This window comes from Ciconia boyciana, chromosome 7, assembly GCF_034638445.1.
Source record: "Ciconia boyciana chromosome 7, ASM3463844v1, whole genome shotgun sequence".
NCBI lineage: Eukaryota > Metazoa > Chordata > Aves > Ciconiiformes > Ciconiidae > Ciconia > Ciconia boyciana.
In genome coordinates this window covers 43,367,038-43,389,656 of record NC_132940.1, presented here as the reverse complement: position 1 = coordinate 43,389,656, position 22,619 = coordinate 43,367,038, and the positions used below count along the sequence as shown (strand labels likewise).

The window sequence follows — 22,619 nt, the reverse complement described above, 5'->3', positions numbered from 1 at the left end:
TTTAACAGTGACTGATTCTTTCCAAGTAGTTAAATTCATTTAAATTGCTACATGACTTATTTGTCTTGCCCAGCTTTTTGATCCTAATTAGTTAACTGATCTATTGATTTCCTAGTTAATTTGGTCTTTAGCCAATTCACTGTTTAGCAAGTATCTTGCTAATAGAGCCCCTACCCTCCTGGTACATTTATTGACCATATCAAAATGAGTTCCTTCTCTCTGGCTACCGCAGTCAATGCCCTGTAATCTAAACATGCTCCCCCTTTCCCATCACAATCTTACTCCATTCCACTGGTGAGATATCTCCTTTCTCTTCCTCCCTGCAGACTTGTTAGTGCCAGTAACAGCAAGAGCAGCCAAAGCAGAGAGTGCTCTCCATGACAGCGAGAAGCCAGCCAGGGAGAACTGTAAACAAGGGCTGGGAGGAACGAGGTACTCTGGTCTTTGGTCAGCTCTGCAGAAAAGCAATTGTGTCCTACAGAACGACACTGGCACTCCCCCCACACACTCTTCAGCCCTTATTTTTGCAAGATACGAGCGCTTTCCCAGGGCAAATCGATGTCTTGCATAAGACTGCAGGAAAACGTGCCATTAAAGGAAGTGGTACTGATGAACCAGTGAAGGTCTAAGAAAATAAGCAAGCCAATGTTAAAGAATATCTTTCTTTAGAACAACTACCAAGTTTGTGGACCTACAAGCCTATCCTCAGATCTGAGGATCCCAAATTTCTAACCCCCTGCCAGTAACAATCTATTAATCTTCCTCTGTGCACGCAGATGTACAAGATACCCCACTCTACTGTTAAAACCATCCACCCCTAGATACGTGCTAGAGACTGGTCAGCAAATTACAGAAAAATATCTTCAAATAGTTATTCAGCAATTTAGGGCCACTGGCCACACATGCCAAAGGGATACTACTTCAATACATACTAGTACTGACAGATTAGATTCAGGAGATCCCATTTCCTTCTTTTGAGAATAGGCCAAGAATTGATCAATAGTAAGAGCCAAAATAAGAGCAGCCAAGCCACAATGCCATCCCTGCTCCCAGTGACTACTTACAACATAAGAAAAGCCAAACCCTGAACAAATTACAGCATGTCCAGCCAGCACCTGATGCCTGCAAGCAGCTGAAAACAAAATGCAATCAGGCAACCCCACTAACAAGAAGGTTTAAATGATGTCACCATTACTAGAACAGCACTGAAGCATTAAATGTGCAAATAAAAACACAGGAGAAAACCAGGCTCCCAATCCAGTTATCCCTGAAGATAACAGGGACTGCAGTTAGAGCTGTTTGGCTTAGAAACTCCAGAAAAGAGACTCCTGCACTATCCACATGGAGAGCATCTTTTGCCCTGTTCTGCAGCTAGATCAATGCTGCATTTTGAGTTCACTTTAGCCTCAAAACCAGCAACAATTTTGCTCTCCCCGTAATTGAAGTTTTCTAAGCTGGTGTCTCCCTTCAGAGGGGATGGTGGCAGATGGAAAGTGTCACCCACGGCTGTAGGCTGATCTGCATGAAGAACAGAAGCACTGTAAAGACATGGCTGTAACTACACTTAGTCCAAAATAAGAGCATCCACACAGAGAGTTATTACTGCTATATTACAGCTGTACAATCATACTGTTACCCTCCTCCCTGTGCAGATAACCCTGGTATCACACAGGTCACGCACATGGTTTTGCTGGTAAATGACTTCATATCACAGTAAGTTTGGCAATGAGCACATCCTCCAGAGAAAGTTTTCTTAAGTGATAACACCTATCTGACATCATAAAAATACACACAGAAGGGAAAGATTAAAAAATTGAGAGGTCAAACAGGGCAGAGGAATAAGGATGTCAGCAGCCAGATATGTCTGCTAAAAACAGATTGGTTCAGAAAGGACAAACTGTCCCACATCTGACTGGTAGTTTAATGCAGGGGAATCGAGATGCAGCAAGCAGCAGAACAGAGCACACGGCAGCAAGGGGAGAAGGTGAGACCCAAGAGCAGAAAGAGGTAGTGACTGCTTTCACACAAGAAGCAAGAACACACTTCAAAAGACATACAAAATGAACTAGGGAAACTTGTTAAAAGCTTGCTCCACATACCACCTTTGAAAAGGATGACCAAGCTTCTGCTGCTGCTTTTAGAAACTTCAAACCTTGTTACATGGCAGCACCCATGGACTCCTCACACAGGAGGAGATGAGAAAACTCCAGGCCTATAAATCTCAGCTTTGGGGTGAGGAAAGGAAACTGCCTTTGCGGTTCTGGAGTAGAAAAGCTACACTTCAGTCACCCATCTCGCTCCCACTCACCGCCCCTCAGTCTTCATGTGCCTACACCCTCCTCCCCCTCTTCCTGGGTGAGGAGATGCTCGTGCTCTGCGCTGCAATGCCGCACCAGCTCTTTCATCCAATGACTCGTGGCCTATTCGGTATTTTACTGTCCCCCTTCATTCTCTCACCAGCACATGCCACTATGATTTCCTCTTCTCCCTGCATGTCTACGCTTGAAAATTTCTCCCCCCACAAATGGGCAAGCATGAAGTGTAACAGTTATACGGAAGCAAGGTGCAAACACTCTCCGAGATCTTCCTAGAGCAGCGATGGTCTCTGTTGTGGGTCTCACTACTCCTGAATGGGTGGCTTACTAACCCTGCTAATGTATTGCTAGACATGGTTCCTAACCACTGAGGGTCTGCTTCAAAGTCTATTGAAGTTCAAAGAAAATTAGCAGAGGGACAGCCTCATACCCAGAAAGAGCTCTCAAACAGTCAAGGAAAATTGAACTCATTAAGTGATGGCTTTGCATTACAAGGCACTTTCTGCCATGCTCTGCAATGAGGTCCTGCACCCTCTGACTCACCCACAAGAGTCCATACCCTCTCCTGGCTGCGTGCGGGCTACAGCTTTAAAGGTGGGTCCTTTGCCAATTGTCTTTAGCCAGTTAACAGCCCTGGTTAGTATGTTATCTAGATGTCTGCAACATCACTGGTCAGAAAAGAAGCATTGTTCTTTTATTAAAAACTAAATAAACTTCCCTCATTCTTCATACCCATCTCTGGGGCAGGCACAACCCACCTCTTGACACACCTCAGTTTGCTGAGCAGCATTAGCTGAGCTGTGGTTCCATTCCTGCCCCACGCTCCCAAAGCACAGCAGCAAGCATGCAGCTGGCCTTCCTGCACGCAGAAAGAGGCTTCGAGCCAAGCCAAAAATCAAATTACCTTGCACTTGCTGTAAATTGCAAGCAGGCTACTGCAGGGTCGCTAGCACGTGCTAATTTACTGCAGTAACCTCAGATTTGCCAACTGTCCCCCATTACAAGGAAGGATGTCCCCATCCTACAGCAATCTGCTAGGGACAGGAGAAATCGGATGGAAAGCCTTATTCTCCCAAAATTCATTTTAAAGACCTCCCAGCAGCAGATGAGCCCAGAAACCCTGTGTAAGTTGTTATTTCAGGCTGCCGTTCAGCTCCCAGGCAGGCACAGGGGAGGTATGCAGCTCTGCCACGCTTGGCCCATTTGGCACACGTTTGTCAGACCTACCTGGGAGTTCACAAGACGAATTGTTGTCTTTTGCCCCACATCTTCTTGAAACCCCTTGGTAGGAGCCCCATTGAATCGCAAGATGGCATCGTGGCTGTCTGAAAGCAAAACAGAGTGAAAACAAGTGAGCTAACAACTGTTTTTTGAGTGACAGAAGAGATGTGTAATAGGTTATCCACTTGCATTTCTAATACAATCTGGCTAGTCCCTGGGGACTTTCCATGTAACAACTAGAAGTACCAAGCCAGGTTCTGCAGAAGAAGTTGTCAGTCTAACTTCATGATCAATACACTTTTAAAAATCCACTTTTCAAAACTATCATTGAATCATTAAGGTTGGAAAAGACCTCTAGGATCATCTAGTCCAACTGCCAACCCAACACCTCCATACCTACTAAACCATGTCCCGAAGTGCCACATCTATATGTTTTTTGAACTCCTCCAGGGATGGTGACTCTACCACCTCTTTGGGCAGCCTGTTCCAATGCTTGACCACCCTTTCAGTATTTTTCCTAATATCCAGTCCAAACCTCTCCTGACACAACTTGAGGCCATTTCCTCTCATCCTATCGCTAGTTACTTGGGAGAAGAGACCAACACCCACCTCACTACAACCTCCTTTCAGGTAGTTGTAGAGAGCGATAAGTCTCCCCTGAGCCTCCAGTTCTACAGACTAAACAATCCCAGTTCCCTCAGCTGCTCAGCCTATGATCTGCTGGTCGGCTGAGAGCGCAACCCTAGCATTTGCTCGGCACAGAGGAGCATGGCATCTCCCTTCCTCTCCCTCTTCTTCCTTCCAAACACTTTACCAGGAGATAGATTGATAATACAATTAATTTACCATGTGGCTGGCTGCAAGCTAAGGAATTAGGAAATAACGGCGAGTTAGCGTCCTCTCTTGCAGCCTGGAGGTTGACCAGCCTGAGAAATGTATAACAACCACAGTGGAAAATGAAACTGGCTTCAGCCTGCCAGCGTACCTCTCACATTACAGAAATAAAACCACTGCTGTGGATTTAACAGGCACGGCTTGTTACATGCCTTGGGCTGTGTCACTGCATTTTCCTCTGCTGGCATCATCTCTTAAGATAGCACAGCATCCTCCAGCACTCTCCTCTGCCTCGGCACAGCCGGCCACACTGCCGTAATGCCACGGAGCCAGGCTGCTGCTGTGGCATAGAGGGTGTACATGCCCGTCACCCTAGCATCCCGGCTTCTCCATTCCTACTGACTAGATTTGGATAGGAAACCTTTTATGTGATCAGAGGTGTTCAGCTGCAGGAGCAGGACCAGCTTCTCTGCCTTCATGCTGAGGCCACACAACCACAGCTCACACCAGCTGCAGCTGTGGTCTATGGGGAATTGCTGAGTCCCCAGCCACGGCTGAAGGGCTTGCTGGTCCAGAACCGGGTCTTTTCTTGAAAACAGGAGTGTTCTCACAAGCAATGCTGGAGAATCAGTAATCACTCACAGCAAAGACTAGCTTCTCAGCTATTTTATTCTCCTAGACAAGTGGATCTTGTTTAGAGCCCTTCCAAAGCAACACAGGAAACCCAGAAAGGTGATGTTTCCGAAAAAAACCCATGTTCACGCTGAGAAGAAGCTCTGTAGTTACCATTACAGACCCTTAAACTCCACATCCTACCTTGCATCAATGGAGTACAGGGTTATAATTTCCCCATATACCTTCAGCCAGACACCAGGCATTTATTACGCCTTAAATTTGCATTTAAAAATGGAGTTTAATGACTGCACAGGCAGGGTAGCTGGTGCTCTGAAGCAGTCTGTCTCCAGGTGGTTGTGCTGCACCCAGTATTTCCCATGTCAGATTTTTCACTGGCAATTCATAACCTCCAATAACACCAAGAGCCAGTAAGAAACACGGCACTTGTTTACAAGCTTCTCCCTGTTCTGCTCTGTCAGCCTCCCTTACATTGACTAATTGCTCATGTGGCATCTTAATGCGATTATACAGAACAAATATTTTCTGGCCATTGAAGGAATAATAATTCAGCAATCTGTCATGCTTATCTAAGCAAATGCTTCATTTTAAGCCTGTCAGACGTAGTACCTTTTTGGCACCTTCCTCCAACAAAACCATGGCTTTTCCTACATGGAAATATGTCAGGTCAAAACTGGGAAAAAAACGTACATAAATACAGTGAATACTCCTGAATCCTTTGACATTCACCCTGTCCAGCTGAAGGCTGCAAATGCCCAAAACTGCAGAATCCCTAGCAGAGATGATTGCTTGAGCAGAAAGGTTAAAGTCTGTGATCCAGGTGCAAGGAACGCAAGCCAGGGACACCAGCAGGGGTTAATGGCATTCACCTCAGGCACATTATGCAGTGACCTTTCCAGTACCCATCCCTTGTGATCTGGAACAAACTGGTGCTTCAGTTTTGGGAACAGGCTCAGAGACCGGCTCTAGGAACAATGAAATGGCTTTCCACGTCTGACGTCCTCTCAGCTGTGCCACTGCCGGAGCACAGCCCATTGCACTTCTCGGCTGCTCTGACACAAAATCCAGTGCTTGCATGGACTGCATTACAACACACCGTAAACACCATCCTCAGCTCTTGAGAGGGTCTCCTTACGGAGAAGCGAGCAGTTTTATTAGTGTGCTGGAGTCTAACAAAGTCACCCTTGGGCACAAGCCAGCTGTGTCAGAGGAAAGCGTTCAACAGAAGGTCACTTCTGTGGAAACCTTTAGCTACTGAACTTCAAGAGGCACCTAAATACAAAGAAAAGTCAGAACTGGCTTCCCAAGTCTTGACCTACCTGGCCTCAAACACTTGTAAGAGGCGGAAACAATTACATCAACCAACTCCCACCTGTAATTTTTACCAGGAGGCAATGCTATCCTGGTTAGTACCACCACTACCTTTTTCATCACATCTTTCAGAGCATTTTAACAGACTTCAGACTGTTCATCTTCATTCTAGCGCCTGCCCACCTGCTCTGTGGAGCACACACGAGTTTGGGGGTGAACTTTTGAGGAACTACCAGAAGAAAACCCTGACATTCCCACAAGCATCTAGGGACTACGATTCTGAACACTTTGCCCAGGTTGTTCATGAATGAAGTATTAAAGGGCTATCTACCTGTTTCAGAGAATGAGGGCTACTTCCAGCTCAGTGCAGCCCAAAGGGACCTGATCCAACAGACAAATTACAGACACACTGAAGTCTACAAACAATTTCCACTGGAGAGAACACCCATAGGCTTTAAAACTTCGGCAGTGAAGCTGCAGTTCAGCAAAGTGTGAATCTTAACTGAGCCTCAAACAACAATTAATGAAGAAAGCTGAGGGAACTGCAGGCACAGGAGGATTTTCTGCCAGGCGCAGGAGAATTTTCTGCCAGGCACAGGAGAATTTTCTGCCAGGCACAAAATCCTGACTTGATGGCTGGAGAGTTGGTTTGCCCTGCATACTGCTTTCTTAAAGACAAAAAATGCTTTGGTATCCAAACATGCTGCTTTATAATCCACAGTACAAGACCCACGTTTCAGCATTTATTAATTAATGCATTAACCTCAGATAAATACGGTTGGATAAGACTTTCCAAAGCATCACCAAACTTTGTCTAAAGAAGAGATAAAATAAAGCCCTGTAAAGTATTTCCATGGTCTTCTGGGCCATTCAAACTCAGCCACAGCCTTATGGTTCAGAATGAAGCACTGCCACTTTTGGAAAGCCATGAGCAAGAATTACAGCATCATTGAGGTTGGAAGGGACCTCTGAAGACTGTCTGCTCAACGCTGGGTAACTAGAGCAGATTGCTCAGGGCTGTGTCCAGTGCGGTTTTTTTCCCTTTAGTGTTTTCTTTTACTTCTTCTCTGAAGAAGTCTTTCTAAATGAAAAAGTTCTGACTGTTGACTGTGGAATGAGCACATTGGCATTACTCAAGCCATTGTGAGTCCTCTCAAGAAACAAACAGTTGAGGAACCAAGATCTCTCCCTGGTATCCTGCACTAGTGCGACCCTCTGGTGATGCCAACACAATCACGAAAATTGGAAGGACTAGCTGGAATAGAACTACCGGCACATAAGTCATGTCCTCTCAGCTCAACCCAACCCCTTCCACTCCCTTGGGGCTTGCCCATTTTGGTCTGCCCAAGGTCTAAGGCTCACAGGCACTGTGATCTAGGGCATCGTAAGGCAGCCTACACTGTGTGGTGTGTACACTCAGAGAGGACAGGAGTGTCTGATCATTACTCCCATCTCCTCCTAGGCTGTAATGTTCACTAAGTTTAGAAGAAGTTGAGGATAATATTTCAGCCTATTTTAAAGACCTTTGTGACCACAGCAGAGACTTACTGGTAAGAGTGTGACAGTAGGTTACTTCTATTCAGTGTAAGTTATAGAACAATGTTATTTGAATTTATGTGAATAGAAAGATACCAACCTATCTCTTGTCCCAAATGAGATGATTTCAGAGACCCTGCTGAGGACACAACAGCACAGCGACCCAGGCGGCCCACTGTTTCATTGAGGCTTTTCCCTGGTAGGTATTGCTGCCATTCAGAGGTACCAAAAGGACCATCCGATCCCTGTATCATGGTCACGTTCACCCTGTCCCGTAGCTGGCAGAGCAGCTTCTCTGGGCTGAGTTTAGCAGCATTCCTCTTTCCGTTGTAAGTCACATTGTACTTGTTCATGGACAGGTAGTTTTTTCTGACCTTCTGCAGCCTGGGTATGAGATTTCTGGATGAACTGTCCTCATCCCATACCTTCACAGAGTCTGCTGCTTTCTTGGACTTTTCGGCTGTTCCAGAGGTGCTGCCTTTTACTTTGTTTAGGTTACTAAACCAAGTTTTGGGTATCTGACCCAATTCACTGGCTGCTTCAGGGAAAAGGCTCTGTGATTTAAGTGGGTTCCATTTTTCCAAAGTCCTGTGAACCTGCAAATCATCGCTCTCGGTCTTGAAAGGAACGTAGTAGCTTCTTTTTGTCTCTCTCCACAGGCAAACCATCAGAGCTACCAGTATCACCACAAGAACAAACAGGAGTTTTTTCAACACATTGATGTGAACCATAGTGTACGGTGCATCCAAATGGGACACTGAACACTGGGCAGGAAGCTGGTCCTGGGGGAGAGGAACACATCTCAGTCAGGGCTGCATGCACAGGCATGCATATATATAAATATCAGTGTGTGGGCAATGGGAGGGGAGAGAGAGAACAGAGGGGCAATTTTAAAATTTCAGGTCATTTAAAGATCTCATTTCAAAGTCCACCACCTCAAACATCAAATGGATAGACTTGAGCTGGCTATTAGCCATCGCATGCTATGTAACGGTGACCTGAGGCCACTCAAACCGTTCTTCTATTCCCTTCCACAAGTGACAGTCAAGTTTAACACAGCCAGTGTCATACCAGCGGCAGGGTAAGTTTCCACTTTGCTTTCCTTCACCTCCCACCTCAGCCAGCCAATATCCAAATCCCATCACTAGCATTTCCAGAACTGAGCTTCTATTTGACCATAGGCATGAACACTAACGAAGCACATAACGAGGCACATAACTGTGAAAAAAAAAAAAAGCTGTGAGTTCATGAACACCAGGAGCTTCACCAGCCTGGTACTGACACACTTGGTGACTTCATAGGAAACTTCTGCAAGCCTGCAGTGGGCTGAGTGCACTCCCAACATGAAACCTCACTGAACAGCTGCTGGGAGCCAATTAATCCACAGTAGGGTTTGAGGCATGTTTGGGTTCATAAATGCACTCTGATAAACATTACTCGAGGGATGTCACCCCTGGAGAAAGCAAAGCCAGAACCTGTTGTACAGCATTGCCTGCCCTTTTTTGCACTACCTCATATTAGCAGACACCTCCAGCTCCCATCATGTTATAAACAGGGGCAATTCAATAGCACAAGTGCCCAAAGGGCAGCTCAACCTAGGCAGAGCAAGGGGCTGCTGTAGGAAACATATGCTGAGGCATAAATGCCTCATGATCAATGCACGGGACCACAGAAGACAGGAGGGTAGCTGCTCATTTCCTATGTGGCTGCTCCAGGATGCATCCAAGAACATGGGAGTGGTATAGAGACAGCAGGTGCCCCAGTGCTCCTCAGGAGACAAACACATGCAGATCACTACCCATCCTAGAGAGGCACTAGTGACAACTCCCTCCTTGAGCAACTTGCTGAAAGCAAGCAGTGCTAAGCTGTGGTATTGAGAAGTTACTGAGCTACCAACACACTACCTGTGGATAAAGCAGCAGTTCTCCAACTCAAGTCATTTTTGCTGTTGGCCACTTTTCTTCCAAGGGTTTAAGCAGGATATCCCAAACCACAACAATTTTGTGATGCACTGAAGAGTTCAAGAAACATCTGCAAAAAAAGAGGGAAATAAAAAAAACCCTATTATGGAAGAACTTCGTGGTTCTGGGGATGAGCAAGTATTTCCTCAGATAAGCCCTGCGGTCCCACAAAAAGCTGTTACCCAGGCATAGAAGGGCCATCAGCAAACACATTAACACCACATAAGCCTTTTAGATGCTTAAATGCCCACTCAAAATGGGCATTTTCCTTAGTCTGAAATCTACTCTCAGCTAAAGCAGGAACCGGTTCGCAGGCTGCCTGCTCTATGCTCCCACCAGACCAACAGCCTTCTCTGTGGAAAAGGCTCTGAGCACTGAATACACCTGTAATACAGTGAAGGAAAAATCCCAATGCTGATGCTTAACACAACGAACAGGGGAGAGGAAAGAAAAAGCTAACTTTTCCTAGGGAAATATCTTACTGACTATTCTTGGGCAATTCATGCACTCTTCGTCAAATGCAGTCGCAGAGAAGACTCCCTGCTTTTTTGGAGCAAGTGAGTCATATGAAAAGTTGCTTATAACATATATCTTAATCCACAGGTCTTCACAAAATAGACAAATATATTTTAGACTTTACAGCTTCACTCTACCACGGAAATGCAGCAAGAGAAAGGGAGATTTCACAGTATTATACAATTCAAGAAGTAGCTTGCTTTTGCAGGAACTCTGAGTCGGTACAATGCTACATAAGCTAAATTACAAATGCTACCCTTCGGAGGATTAAATACTAAATTATTAAAGCATCCTAATGCTGACTACTTATATTTTCTTTTAACTCTATTAAGGAATTCAACTTGATTCCTTACACAGCACCCCACAATTAAAAAGCAAACGTTGTTCTACCTCCAGTTCTTAACAAAAAAAAGATTAAAGAAGCACAAGTAATTCTAGCTTTTATTGAAATAATTTCCCCTGCCTTGACAGACCATCTCACTTTTCATTTGCTTGAGAAGCAAGTGCTAGAAAGGCACGCTGAAGTCTTTTTGGCCCATATGGTTTCAGATGCAGAGGTACAGCAGTCTGGGGAAGGGGGGGGTGTCAGGAGGGGATGCAGGACATCGCTGTGCTCTCTTCTGCAAGTAGTTAATGCAAGGTTCCCCACGCTGTTTACAGTTCCTCTTCTGCTGTGGTCTCTGCAAGACACTCTCACCCCTGCCTCTCCCCTGTCTCCTCCACAGCTGGAGACCGTGGTGGGCCAGCCCGTTCGGTGTCTGCCTGGTGCCCTCGGGAACAGAAAGAGCCACATGAAGGCAGGAGACTGCAAAAGCCATTTGCTAAAGGGGATAGCACCGCTGAGTCAGCCCCCACACTGTCAGAGGCTCTGCAGGCAAACCACACTTGGACAGCAATGTTTTCCAAATCAAGAGAGAGAAATGCCAAAATAGAGTTGTCCAGTGTTAGCTTAGCACAAAACTCTGAGACACCTCCTTCCAACCACGCTTTGTGCAGCTCCCAACCTGACTTTATTCACGCTGTACTTCTTTACACAAGATGAGGGTCTGGCTTCCAGGAAACTCAACCAAGATCTTCTGCGCAGGCAGGACAGAGCTTCCACGCCACAGGAGGTGCCCCAGCTGCCCCGCTGTCATGCAGAGCGGAGCTCTTCGCTCCAGCCCCTGGAGGGCTCTGCCATGCTTTTCACTTCAGAAGCCTCTCCTGAGGGGTTTCCAGGTGTAGGTGACAGCAGGCACATCTCAGTACCATCAGCTTTTGTTTCCCATGGCTAGGATAATCTAGAGGAGTGGCAGATTCATCACAGTGGAACAACCTTACAGCTCATTGCAAGTTCCTGCTAGGACACTCCTCCTGATGCCACAAAGTGGAGGATGCCCAACAAGACAGAACACCTCCTCTCCTCCCCGGGCCACACAAAGGAACCTGGAAAACTCACCTTCAGCACTCAGCACGTGATCCCCGCCTTTGAGGACTGTGCACGCTGCTGCAACGTGAACAGTTATTTTGCTTTGATTTTTAAGCTGGCAAAGTAGGTTCTGCAAGCAAGTACATTTTAGCAGAGCCACAACATTTCAAGGTACCTTTTGCTCACCATGGATTCACTGCGGTTCAGTTTAATTATTACAATTACTTCACATGATATGATTTTATTTTATTTGAACAAGTAGTGTCCTAGCATGAGGTCCCTCTCAAGCATTCTGCCACCGAACCTCTTCTGTGGAACGGGAAGGCAGTTGCTCTTCCAGGCAAGGTCGGATAGCCCACAAGTGGTGCTCTCTTTCCACAACTTTAGATAAGTCGCTTGTGTGCATTCTGTATCGCAGCAGTTAGTACAAATGTGCTCTTCTGGAGGTGATGGAAACTTAGCCCCTACACAAAGCACAAGGTGTCAGCTATGAGTACTAAGAAAGAAAGGACAAAAAAAATCCCCCAAACCTATAAAAATACTTAAACAAATAGTTGCTGCCTTCTTGAAACCTAGAGCCTGACATGGCTGAGGGGTGCAGCACTGCCTGGCAGGCTGGCAGGCAGGCTAAGCCCACACAGCAAGTCCTCTGGGGGTAAATTAATCCTGTGCAGAGAACAAGTGAGTGATGCAGTATCTTCAAGGCAGTCAGGGAATTATATCCTGTCCACACACTCTTATACTTAACTTTTATTGTTCAAGTATCTCACTGGACTCAGGTCTTAATCATCAAAGTATAAAAGAGTGTGAAAGTACAGAAGAGTGTCTGCCACCTCTCACATCCCAGATGCTGCTGTCCACCCAGGGAGCTGCAGCCAGCAGTGCCCTGGTGAGGAACACCAGGCAATCCCCATTTCCACAACCCACAGCAGATTTACCCTAAAATTGCTAACAATAGTGTCTTCACCTCATTAAACAAAAAGTCTATCAAGCCCTCATCTGTCTCCTATAGTGACTGACAGCAGATACACAGAGAAACCATGTAAGTACAGACAAACATATGAATATATTTCTCTTCCAGTAAATGCACACAGCTTCCAAAAAGCTGTGTCATCAGCTGTACCAATGCCCATCTTCTGCACATTTAATTGCTTCTTGAAACCGCTCACATTTCCCAAACAGCCTGAAGCAATGAATTCCGCAATCGCGCACCATGCAGAGACAACCCCTCCTCTCTCCGCTTCACACCGGCAAATCCGATCGCACTGACAGTAATCCTTCTGCCTTCATTTTCTGCACATTGTTCATGGTTGCACCACCTCTCCCAACACCCTCCTTTCCCCACTCGCTGCTTTTGCGGGCTAAATCCCACTTGTTCCAATCCCTCCTTGCACAGCAGCTTTTCCATACCTCTGACTCTCTTGGTCAACTTCCCTGGCACCGTCTGCAGCCCGTGAACATCCCTCGAGGCAGGCACACCGGGACGTCCCAGCTGCATACGCTCAGGCCATGTGGTTTGGCAGCAACATAACAACAGGGCTGCTTTGTTCTCCTTCCAAAACTTCCTCCACCTCTATTTCCCTTCCTGACCATTTCCAAGCCCTGAGCTCTAGGCTGTTGGTAATGACTTCAGGATATTTTGCAAACAGCACTGACTCACTAAGAATTGTCCCCAGCACAGGGCCGAGGGCAGGAATAAAATACGACTGAAGAGCATTATCTTACCCCTGCTAGCACAGGCTTCCTTTGCCGTTGCGCTGCCCAGCCACCCAGGATCACCGGATCCCTCTACAGCTGCTCAGTGTTTTCTCTGGTCCTGGCAGCCCTCTGAAGACAAAGCCAGCCAAGCCCATAACTTAGCCCTTCCTCCTCTCCTGTGCAGATCTGTTATCGCTGCTCAGCAGTGGAGATCTCAGAGCAAATCCCTGTGGGACTTCTGTGATGTTGTGAAACCTGACTGCTTGGTTTCCTACCTGCTAGTCAGTTGCTAATCCAGGACAGAACTTTCTTATCCCACAACAGCTTAGGTTTTTCTTTTTTTTCCTGAGGCTCTTCCTGAGCAGTCTCACCAAAACCTTGAAAATTCAAGCGTGCTGTTTCCCTCTCTCCAGGTTCACTAACTTCTGAAAGTGAGAGAAGAGGAAACAGGCAGATAGATTTGAAACATGACTCTTCTGCAAACAGATGAGACTTCTCCATTAATTCTTACATACTCTACAGGTGTTAGTTATTTTTATGTTTACTGGTCTGAAGCAATGGATCCCACCAGAGTCCCTCTGAAATGCAACCATGTCAAATAACACCTTTAATTTAATTTAAATGACAATTTGAGAGATGCAACCCCTGGAGACAGGCACATGCAGGGATCACATCCACCTGTTCTATAATGCCTGCCTTATTATGCCTATAAAGTGGAGAATGAGATGTTTCTACGTGGAGAATGAGGAAAAGAAGCTTTTTAAGTGAGGAACATGGTTAAATTTCAGATTATGCATTGAGGAGCTATACAAGTCACTTGCTAATGAAATAAATCATTCCATTAGTCCTGCCTGCATTAAAAATCTCTGCATATGCCAGAAAAAATATGCTGCTGTCACAGCTGAAGAAAATCCTCCAGGAGAACAGGAGAGGCAGATTTTGGGGGGAGGCACAGGGGAAAGTTTAAGCATGTGTTTCATTTTCGTTTTATGTGTCAACAAACATTGGGATTTAATAAAGGCAGAAGCCTTCATTTCTGGCTGTGTCAGACCTTTATTCTCCCTCTTTTCTGAGGTCCTGTGTTGTTTTTGGAGGGTGGCTCTGCATAGCAGCACACTGCCTCCCCTTCTGCCCTAATTAAAAAGCAGTAGTTTTGCCTTCACTCACCGCAGATGCTCCGCCAGGCACCTGCAGAACAACACAGTCACCATTGGCCACAGACCCAAGGCAAGAGGTGACCAGTGCTTCTGTGGCTTCCCATCTCTAGCTGCCGCCATCCTGGCAGGATGCCTGCACAGCTCTGGCCCAGGACAGCCCATACCAGGGCATGGTCTTAAATGAAGTGCATGCTTGGAGCTGTTGGAGCTCAGCTCTAATAAACCACTTTATGTTAGCAAGTATGACATACGCAACGACAAATCCGCTTCAGGGCATCTGAACCATGTAACCCGTGCAGTTAAGGACATGCCAGTGGTTATGGCTGCAGCAAGAAGCAGTATACCCAGCAGCACCCACAGGGCTGAGAAGCAGCTTTCCCAAGAAGTGAGCCTCTGTTTGCTGTTGTGCTCCTGTCCAGACTAGGAGTGGACACAAACACGCACATACAGGGACCATCTTCAACACCAACGTACCAAGAGAGGAAGGGAGGGATTCAACAGTGTTACAGCACTGCCATGCTGCTCTAACAGCTGGTGACTGTAAAAGGGACGGTCCTCCTGTCCCTTTGCCTACCTGTTCAGAGACTGGCATCCATAGAGGGATGACCTTCAGGTCCGACAAGTGTATCACATTACCACCCTTCACTCCAACACTGTCAGGAAAGCGGTTAACATCAAAAAGCGTATCTTCTTCTGCAAAGCCACAAGCTCTAACCATCGCCCTGGACCAGCAGTAACAGTCCCTAACCCTACTGGCTAAGGGAGAAATGGGCTACCGCAGGCTCCTTTGCAGGCACATGAAGATGGAAGGACAATTTAACTCTTAGGACAGGAAAAAATAACTATCAGGGCATGCCACTGATAATCGAAGACTGGAGAATACCATATATGTGTTTCTTGCTTGGTGGGTTACTCGCCCAGAGGGACCGTGCGTTTATGAGCTCTGGAAGAGGACCAAGCTCTCGGCTGGTGGGACCAGCACCTCTCCATTACAAAACCCCATGTCCTACCCCACTGACAGACACCTGCCAAATATTCCTTGTTAACAGTAATGGACAGGAAAGAGACCTCACCTCTGTGGGGTACCGGAGTGCCGCAGGCGAGCCCTGGGCTCTGGCAGCATGGTCCTGCTCGGATGCGGTCAGACAGCCACCACAGGAGCTTTCAGAGTGCAATTCAATACAGAAGCCATTTCATGATGGGCACATGCCCATGGGAGCCTCACTCAGCGAGATATTTGGAGACCACTGCTGGTAACAAACCTTTTCAATTTCTAAAATTGCCAGTTTCATGTTCAAATTGAAGAAAGAGAAAGAAAGTGCATCATACCATGCATGAACAGCACCAGTTCCCAAAAGCACTGCTTCTCCTCCCATACCCAGGACCCCCCCAGGGTCATGACTTTACAAGTGAGGTTTTCATTACCAGTCAGCTTTATAATAACCGTTCCCACACTGAAGTCAACAGTAAAAATCCCCCCACCCCAGCTTTAAAGACGAGGGTGTGATCACTCATTTAGGACTATTTACTTTACATGGAACATTACACCTTCAAATCAAACAAATCACTTCTTCATTCCCCCCAATCATGTGTTTCTCTATGACATTTATCTTTCAAAATGAAAGGGAAGTGCTTCTTTATTTCAAATTAGCAGTATGTGGCAGGTCAACACTTAATGCCTCTGCAAATATTACTGCATGCCAAGCCATGTAATTGGTATTCCGTGGCCCAAGACAATAAATACACTTTGTGCCAGCTGCAGCTACGCTACCTTTCAGGATAATATTTCTCTTACATCAGCCTTTTGCAGGTGGGTGTGATGTCTTTCTGTCTCCTCAAGGACAATGCAATAACCCAATGCAACTTGCTCAGAGAAGAATCTAATTCAATTTAACCTAAGACAGTGAAATAAACTTGCAGAGCTGTGCATCCACCATTGCTAGTTTTCAGTCCAGCAGCACCACTGAGATTTAGTTTTCTTCTTCATACCCAGAGCTCATCCCTGTCGGGGATGGCAGGGCTGGCACTCAACAGCAGTGCTCCACCATGCCAACTTCACTGGAGGACAGAGATAAAATGGGAATTCTGCCCATTGACTTCAGAAAGCACTATTCAAACCCCTCCATGTTAAGCAAAACACTTCTTGCATTACATTTAAAATAAATTGGTTTTCACTAAGAAATGCACACTTTATCATGTAAGAGAGACATACAGACGTCCAGAGTGTTCATCAGAAAGTACCACGTGCTGACAAAAAAGGCACGTCCCAATGGCAATAAAGAGAATATTAGAATGGACACCCATTAGAGCCCATCAAAGCAAATAACTTTCAGAGAAATTGTAAGAAAAATTATTTAACAAGCACTTCAATTACAATCTGGCAAAAATCAAAATAGTTCTTTTCTATGCAAGGAACTTGAGGCATGGAAGACAAATGGAAACATCAAAATTACAGTTAACTATTTTGTCTCTGACAGAAAAGGAGGTGGAAAAAACACACGTTACAATAATCAGATGTTTTTCCACAAGCCAAAAATGCTTGCTTTCACTCTCCATAGTCACAGTGTTAGGTAAGCTAAATTGATACCACTTCTACCACGCATCATCAGTTCCACTGGTTAAACCGAGACTGAAATGACCAGAGGAAAGCTGGGTATAGCTTAACACAAGCTGTCGAGGAAACCCTGGTCCAAGTTCAGTGTCAGCCTGCAGCAGAGCAGCCAAGGTAGCAGGTACACAGGAATCCATATACCCCAAAGTTCTGGATATCTCTCACTGTTGAAGCAGCAGCCAGGTTCTCAGAAGTCAAAATATTTGCAGTAGCAGATGTCAAATACGCGTTTTGCCAAGGCACATCAGCAAGTCACATCCTCGGGCAGGGAGCTCATGGCATGGCTGGACTTCAGACATTAATAACAGCAAGTTCTGCTCTGTTTTTTAAACACAAGTCTGGTTTATTCATCTGGTAACACTATTGCCTTGTAGCATCATTTCAAATGTATCTACCGTCAGTAAGCCCACAAGAACATTGCCAGGGAAGTAACCTTGCCTGAATAAAATTCAATTTTATAAATCATAGGCAATATAAACGTATAGCACAAATCTGGGCACCTAGATATATTTAAAGAGCTTAAGACACTCCTTCCCCCTCAAAGTTTCACATATGTATTTATAAAACCAGAAAACATTAATGAAACTTTCCTGATAAAGCCTTCATTTAAAACCTCCTTGCTATTTTCTTCCCTCAGCATCCCCCCAGACATGTAGGAAAGAAAAACAGGTTCAATGGTACCTCCTACCCAAACCTAAGACTATGTCCTCTGCTTAAGGATCCAGCATGGAGAATGCTTTGCAGGAGCAAACAGGTGCCTCTCAAAACGGCGTGCAACACCCACTCTTTGGTGGGACGGAGGACCTGGCACAGCCTAGCACCAGCTGCAGCTATAAGCTCCCAAACAGAGCGTGCCATGCATCTGGCAGCTTCACGGTGCCAGGTACAACCTATCCAAAGAATTGCCTTTTTCTTCCCCACTTACACACCCTGACAGCATCCCAATGATGGATCTGTGTGGTTATGGGCATGATATCAAGTGATCTGAAGTGCAACAAATCTACACAGTTGCTGGAGGGAGAAAAACATGATGCTTGTGAAATCAAAACAGGGTTCAGAGAGGCCAAAAAGGCAATAAAGGCCATTTTAGTGTCTCTCCACTCTCTTTAGTATCTCCTACTCCAAGTTTTTAGCCTGCTTTTTCCCTCTATCAGAAAACTAGGTGTAAAGCCTGGAAAGCACTACCCAGCTCCTGTCCCCAAACACATCACTTGCTTGCTATGGTCGGCACTTCAGAAATAAGTCCAGCAGCAGAGCTTGCAGATGGCAACTAGATGGATCGACCATGGATCTGAACCACACACGTCCCCTTGAAGCAGGCTGCTCTCTCCCCTCTGCTATTTAAGGCCACAGAAATTTCATGCACACCGGAGCTTGTGCTTCCATTACAAAGGATGCCAACCCATTCTGCCAGCCCCGCAGCACTGCCTTACCGGCACAAGCAGACAGGAATAACTTTGTCACTACCCACAGCAGCAATGGTTCCTGAAGTCTGCAGGATATTGGTCTCCCAGGGTGTCACTAACAGTGGGCCATCTTCCCTGGGTTTGCATAGTGCCAGGGGAGAAACACGGCCAGCCACCCTCCTGCTCGCTTGTGCCAGACACACTGGAGAGCGGCCTCTGAAGGCACTGCAGACACGCATGTGCACACAGCACAGGCTGAGAGTGCAAGCCTCGCGCACAGCACGATGGCAGACCAGCTGAGTGTGCAGGGCTTACTGCACAGCGCCAAACCAGGTGCACGAAACAGAGAACGGGGTGACTGAGAAAGCAGAAAAAAAGCGAGACAACCAATGAATCTCAGCACAAATGTGTTTTCATCAAAGCCAGGTAGCAACTCACAGCATGGAGGAAGAGATCTAGACAGATAATTCCAACAAAAACATAAGTTACTCCCTAAAGCAGTAAAGGAGGCCCCAGACATTTTTGTATCTCCTCCATTCAATATTGGCTCTTGTACTGCTTTTAGCACAACACATTTCAGCAGTCTTAGAGAGCTCTTGTATGACCTAAAAAAGCCCTCTGAGTCTCCCAGAGAAATGAAAGATTCCTGTCTCCCCTCAGGACCAGCCAGCACTTCACTGGAAGAAGAGATGAGCTATTGGAGGAGGACGTTATTGCCAAGAGCTCGACTCCTGCACACAAGCACACAGCTCTCTTCCCATCTGCTCAGTGCCACCTGGCCACAAAGACACCAGACTTCTTCTTTCGCGAAGGAAAGTCCCCCCAAACATAGAAGTTGGGCATCTGTCATGTCTAGGATGGATGGCTTCAGAAGAGGCCATTATCAACCACTGATAATTTCCATTACTAGTTACAATAGTAACTATTCCATTACTAGTAACTCCTCACCCCCACCTTGTTTTCTAAATGTAATTGCTAAAAATGGAGCCATTTCCTAGCACATAAGAGCTCGAGGGCCTTGAGAGGAACACACACGTAACAGCATTACTTTGCAGAGTTCATGCCCCAAGAGAAACCCAAGTTATCTGTACTGCAATATTTCTTTTTATAACATCACCAAATGGTTCCATTAAAGTATTGAAGTACATCCAGCATTTCACCATATCAGTCAGCTCTGTCCTCAGGTCAGCCATTTTATAGCACTGCCAATCCCGACTTCATCTTCTTCACCAAGTAAATCCTAAAGGAAAGCTCAAAAAAGCACATGTAAAAAATCAGGGCAGTGGGAGGGGGTGTTCCTTATGACCTGTTGGTGTCTTGCTGCTGGGAAATGCAGTAACCCAAGTAGCTAGTGCAACCACTAGATGTTAGACCATTCTTGGGAAGTTTCTTTTTGTTGGATTTCACCTGACTTGAACCCTCTTTGATCAGAAACTGCTTCCCAGTATGGATGGAAACACAGTACGTGTGGGGGCTATCAGCAGGTCAGCTTTGATGGCGCAATCCTGACCCAAAGTACATCACTGAAGCAGATGTCCTCAACCCCAATGTTAATCAAATCCATGCTGCACTGCTCTCACTCAGAAAGCCTAATCCCCAAATCCACCCAATTCTTTCAAATAACATCTCAACAGCCCAGACACAGAAGGCCGAAGTGCTTTGCTGGGGCTTCCCCCACCCCCAAAGAAGGTGCCATGGTTTAACTCCAGCCAGCAATTAAGCACCACACAGCCGCTCGCTTGCTTCCCCCTGGCCGATGCCTGGCCGATGCCCCCTGGCCAGCTCCCCCCAGTTTCTATACTGAGCATTATGTCATATGGTATGGAATAGCCCTTGGCCAGTTTGGCTGTGCCCCCTCCCAGCTTCTTGTGCACTTGGCAGAGCATGGGAAGCTGAAAAGTCCTTGACTAGTGTAAGCACTGCTTAGCAACAACTAAAACATCAGCGTGTTGTCAACATTGTTCTCATCCTAAATCCAAAACACAGCACTGTATCAGCTGTGCTGATACAGAAAGAAAGATTAACTCCATCCCGGCCAAAACCAGGAGAGTATCTACCCCTTATTCTAGACCATCTACATCATGCCTAGGTTCTACCCTTTCTAATACATCCCAATTAATCACCACCACTTTCCCTGTCTTTTGATATATACACACAGATATAATTCCCTTAGTCTATGGGCCGTCCCTCTAAAATGTCCATTAAGTTCATTTAGCGCAGGACTTTGGGCTCCATCTGTCATAACAGTCCTTCAGGGCAGGAGAGATGGTGTGTGGTATTGGATTGTTGCATGCTGAAGCCAGTTCTGGTTCCATCACCACTGCACTTTGCTTGGTTTCATCAAAGTTCATTCTTCATTAATCTGGGTGATTCTTACTGAAATACTGTTGATATGGCATATAGCAACCATAAAAGTTATGACATACAGTATTATATAGCAATTAACATCATACCATTCAGTTCATTGGCTATTTTCACCCAAAATCAAATCCCCTTGAGGTACACATCGGACTTCCCCACCCTTTCATATCACCCACCAAGTGCACTCAGGTCCTTGAGCAAAAGCAATCTCACAAATGGGTTTGCCTTTGCCCAAGGCAGGAGTAACCCAGACAGTCTTCCCCAGCATATTTTTATGTGCACTACAGGGACTTTAAAAGTGCGTAAAAGTTTTGATTGGGCAGGGCCAGCCCGATCGGCAGATCCCCTAGCGTTGACTAACCAGGTGGCTTTTGCTAAATGTGTATCCCATTGTTTGAACGTCATACCACCCATTACTCTCAGTGTAGTCTTTAACAGCCCATTGTATCGGTCGATTTTCCCAGAGGCTGGTGCATGATAGGGGATGAGATATACCCACTCAATACCATGCTCTTTAGCCCAGGTGTCTATGAGGTTGTTTTGGAAATGAGTCCTGTTGTCTGACTCAGTTCTTTCTGGGGTGCCATGTCACCATAAGACTTGCTTTTCAAGGCCCAGGACAGTGTTCTGGGTGGTGGCATGGAGCACGGGATATGTTTCCAGCCATCCAGTGGTTACTTCCACCATTGTAAGCACATGGCACTTGCCTTGGCAGGTTTGTGGGAGTGTGATATAATCAATCTGCCAGGCCTCCCCATATTTATATTTCAGCCATCGCCCTCCATACCACAGAGGCTTTAACCGCTTGGCTTGTTTGATTGCAGCACATGTTTCACATTCATGGATAACCTGTGCAATAGTGTCCATGGTCAAGTCCACCCCTCGATCATGAGCCCATCTATATGTTGCATCTCTTCCTTGATGGCCTGAGGCGTCATGGGCCCACGGAGCTATAAATAATTCACCCTTATGTTGCCAGTCCAGATCCACCTGAGCCACTCCAGTCTTAACAGCCTGATCCACCTGCTGGTTGTTTTGATGTTCTCCAGTGGCCCAACCCTTGGGTACATGAGCATCTACGTGACATACTTTTACAACCAGGTTCTCTACCCGGGCAGCAATATCTTGCCACAATGCGGCGGCCCAGATGGGTTTGCCTCTGTGCTGCCAGTTGCTCTGCTTTCATTGCTGCAACCACCCCCACAGGGCATTTGCCACCATCTGCGAATCAGTATAAAGCACTGGCCACTTTTCTCATTCAGCAATGTCTAAAGCCAGCTGGATGGCATTCAATTCTACAAGCTGGTTTGATTCACCTTCTCCATCAGCATTTTCTACCACTTGTCGTATAGGACTCCATACAGCAGCTTTCCATCTCCGATGCTTTCCCACAAGGCGACAGGACCCATCAGTGAACAGGGCATATTGCTTCTCATTTTCTGGCAGTTTATTATACAGCGGGGCCTCTTCAGCATGCGTCACCTCCTCCTCTGGTGATATTCCAAAATCTTTGCCTTCTGGCCAGTCCATGATCACTACCAAGATTCCTGGGTGACTGGGGTTTCCTATTTGAGCCCACTGTGTGATCAGTGCAACCCACTTACTCGACATAGCATCAGTTGCATGATGTCTAGAGGCAACCCTCCCTTTG

General features: G+C 46.2%; 1 protein-coding gene across 9 annotated transcripts in view; it reads right to left on the bottom strand.

The window, feature by feature from the left end:
• The window catches only part of ST6GAL1 (ST6 beta-galactoside alpha-2,6-sialyltransferase 1), a 60,620-nt gene that overhangs the window by 8,065 nt on the left and 29,936 nt on the right, over positions 1 to 22,619 (bottom strand). For 8 of the 9 annotated variants that reach the window (XM_072868432.1, XM_072868435.1, XM_072868440.1 and 5 more), the window contains 4 exons: positions 9,755 to 9,881; positions 8,922 to 9,068; positions 7,951 to 8,632; positions 3,543 to 3,640 (listed from right to left, as the gene is read on the bottom strand). In XM_072868432.1, the coding sequence (XP_072724533.1) occupies positions 3,543 to 3,640; positions 7,951 to 8,581 (729 nt within the window). In that variant the 5' untranslated portion in view covers positions 8,582 to 8,632; positions 8,922 to 9,068; positions 9,755 to 9,881. The remainder of the gene's footprint in view (positions 1 to 3,542; positions 3,641 to 7,950; positions 8,633 to 8,921; positions 9,069 to 9,754; positions 9,882 to 22,619) is intronic. The other variant, XM_072868434.1, reaches the window with a different exon arrangement.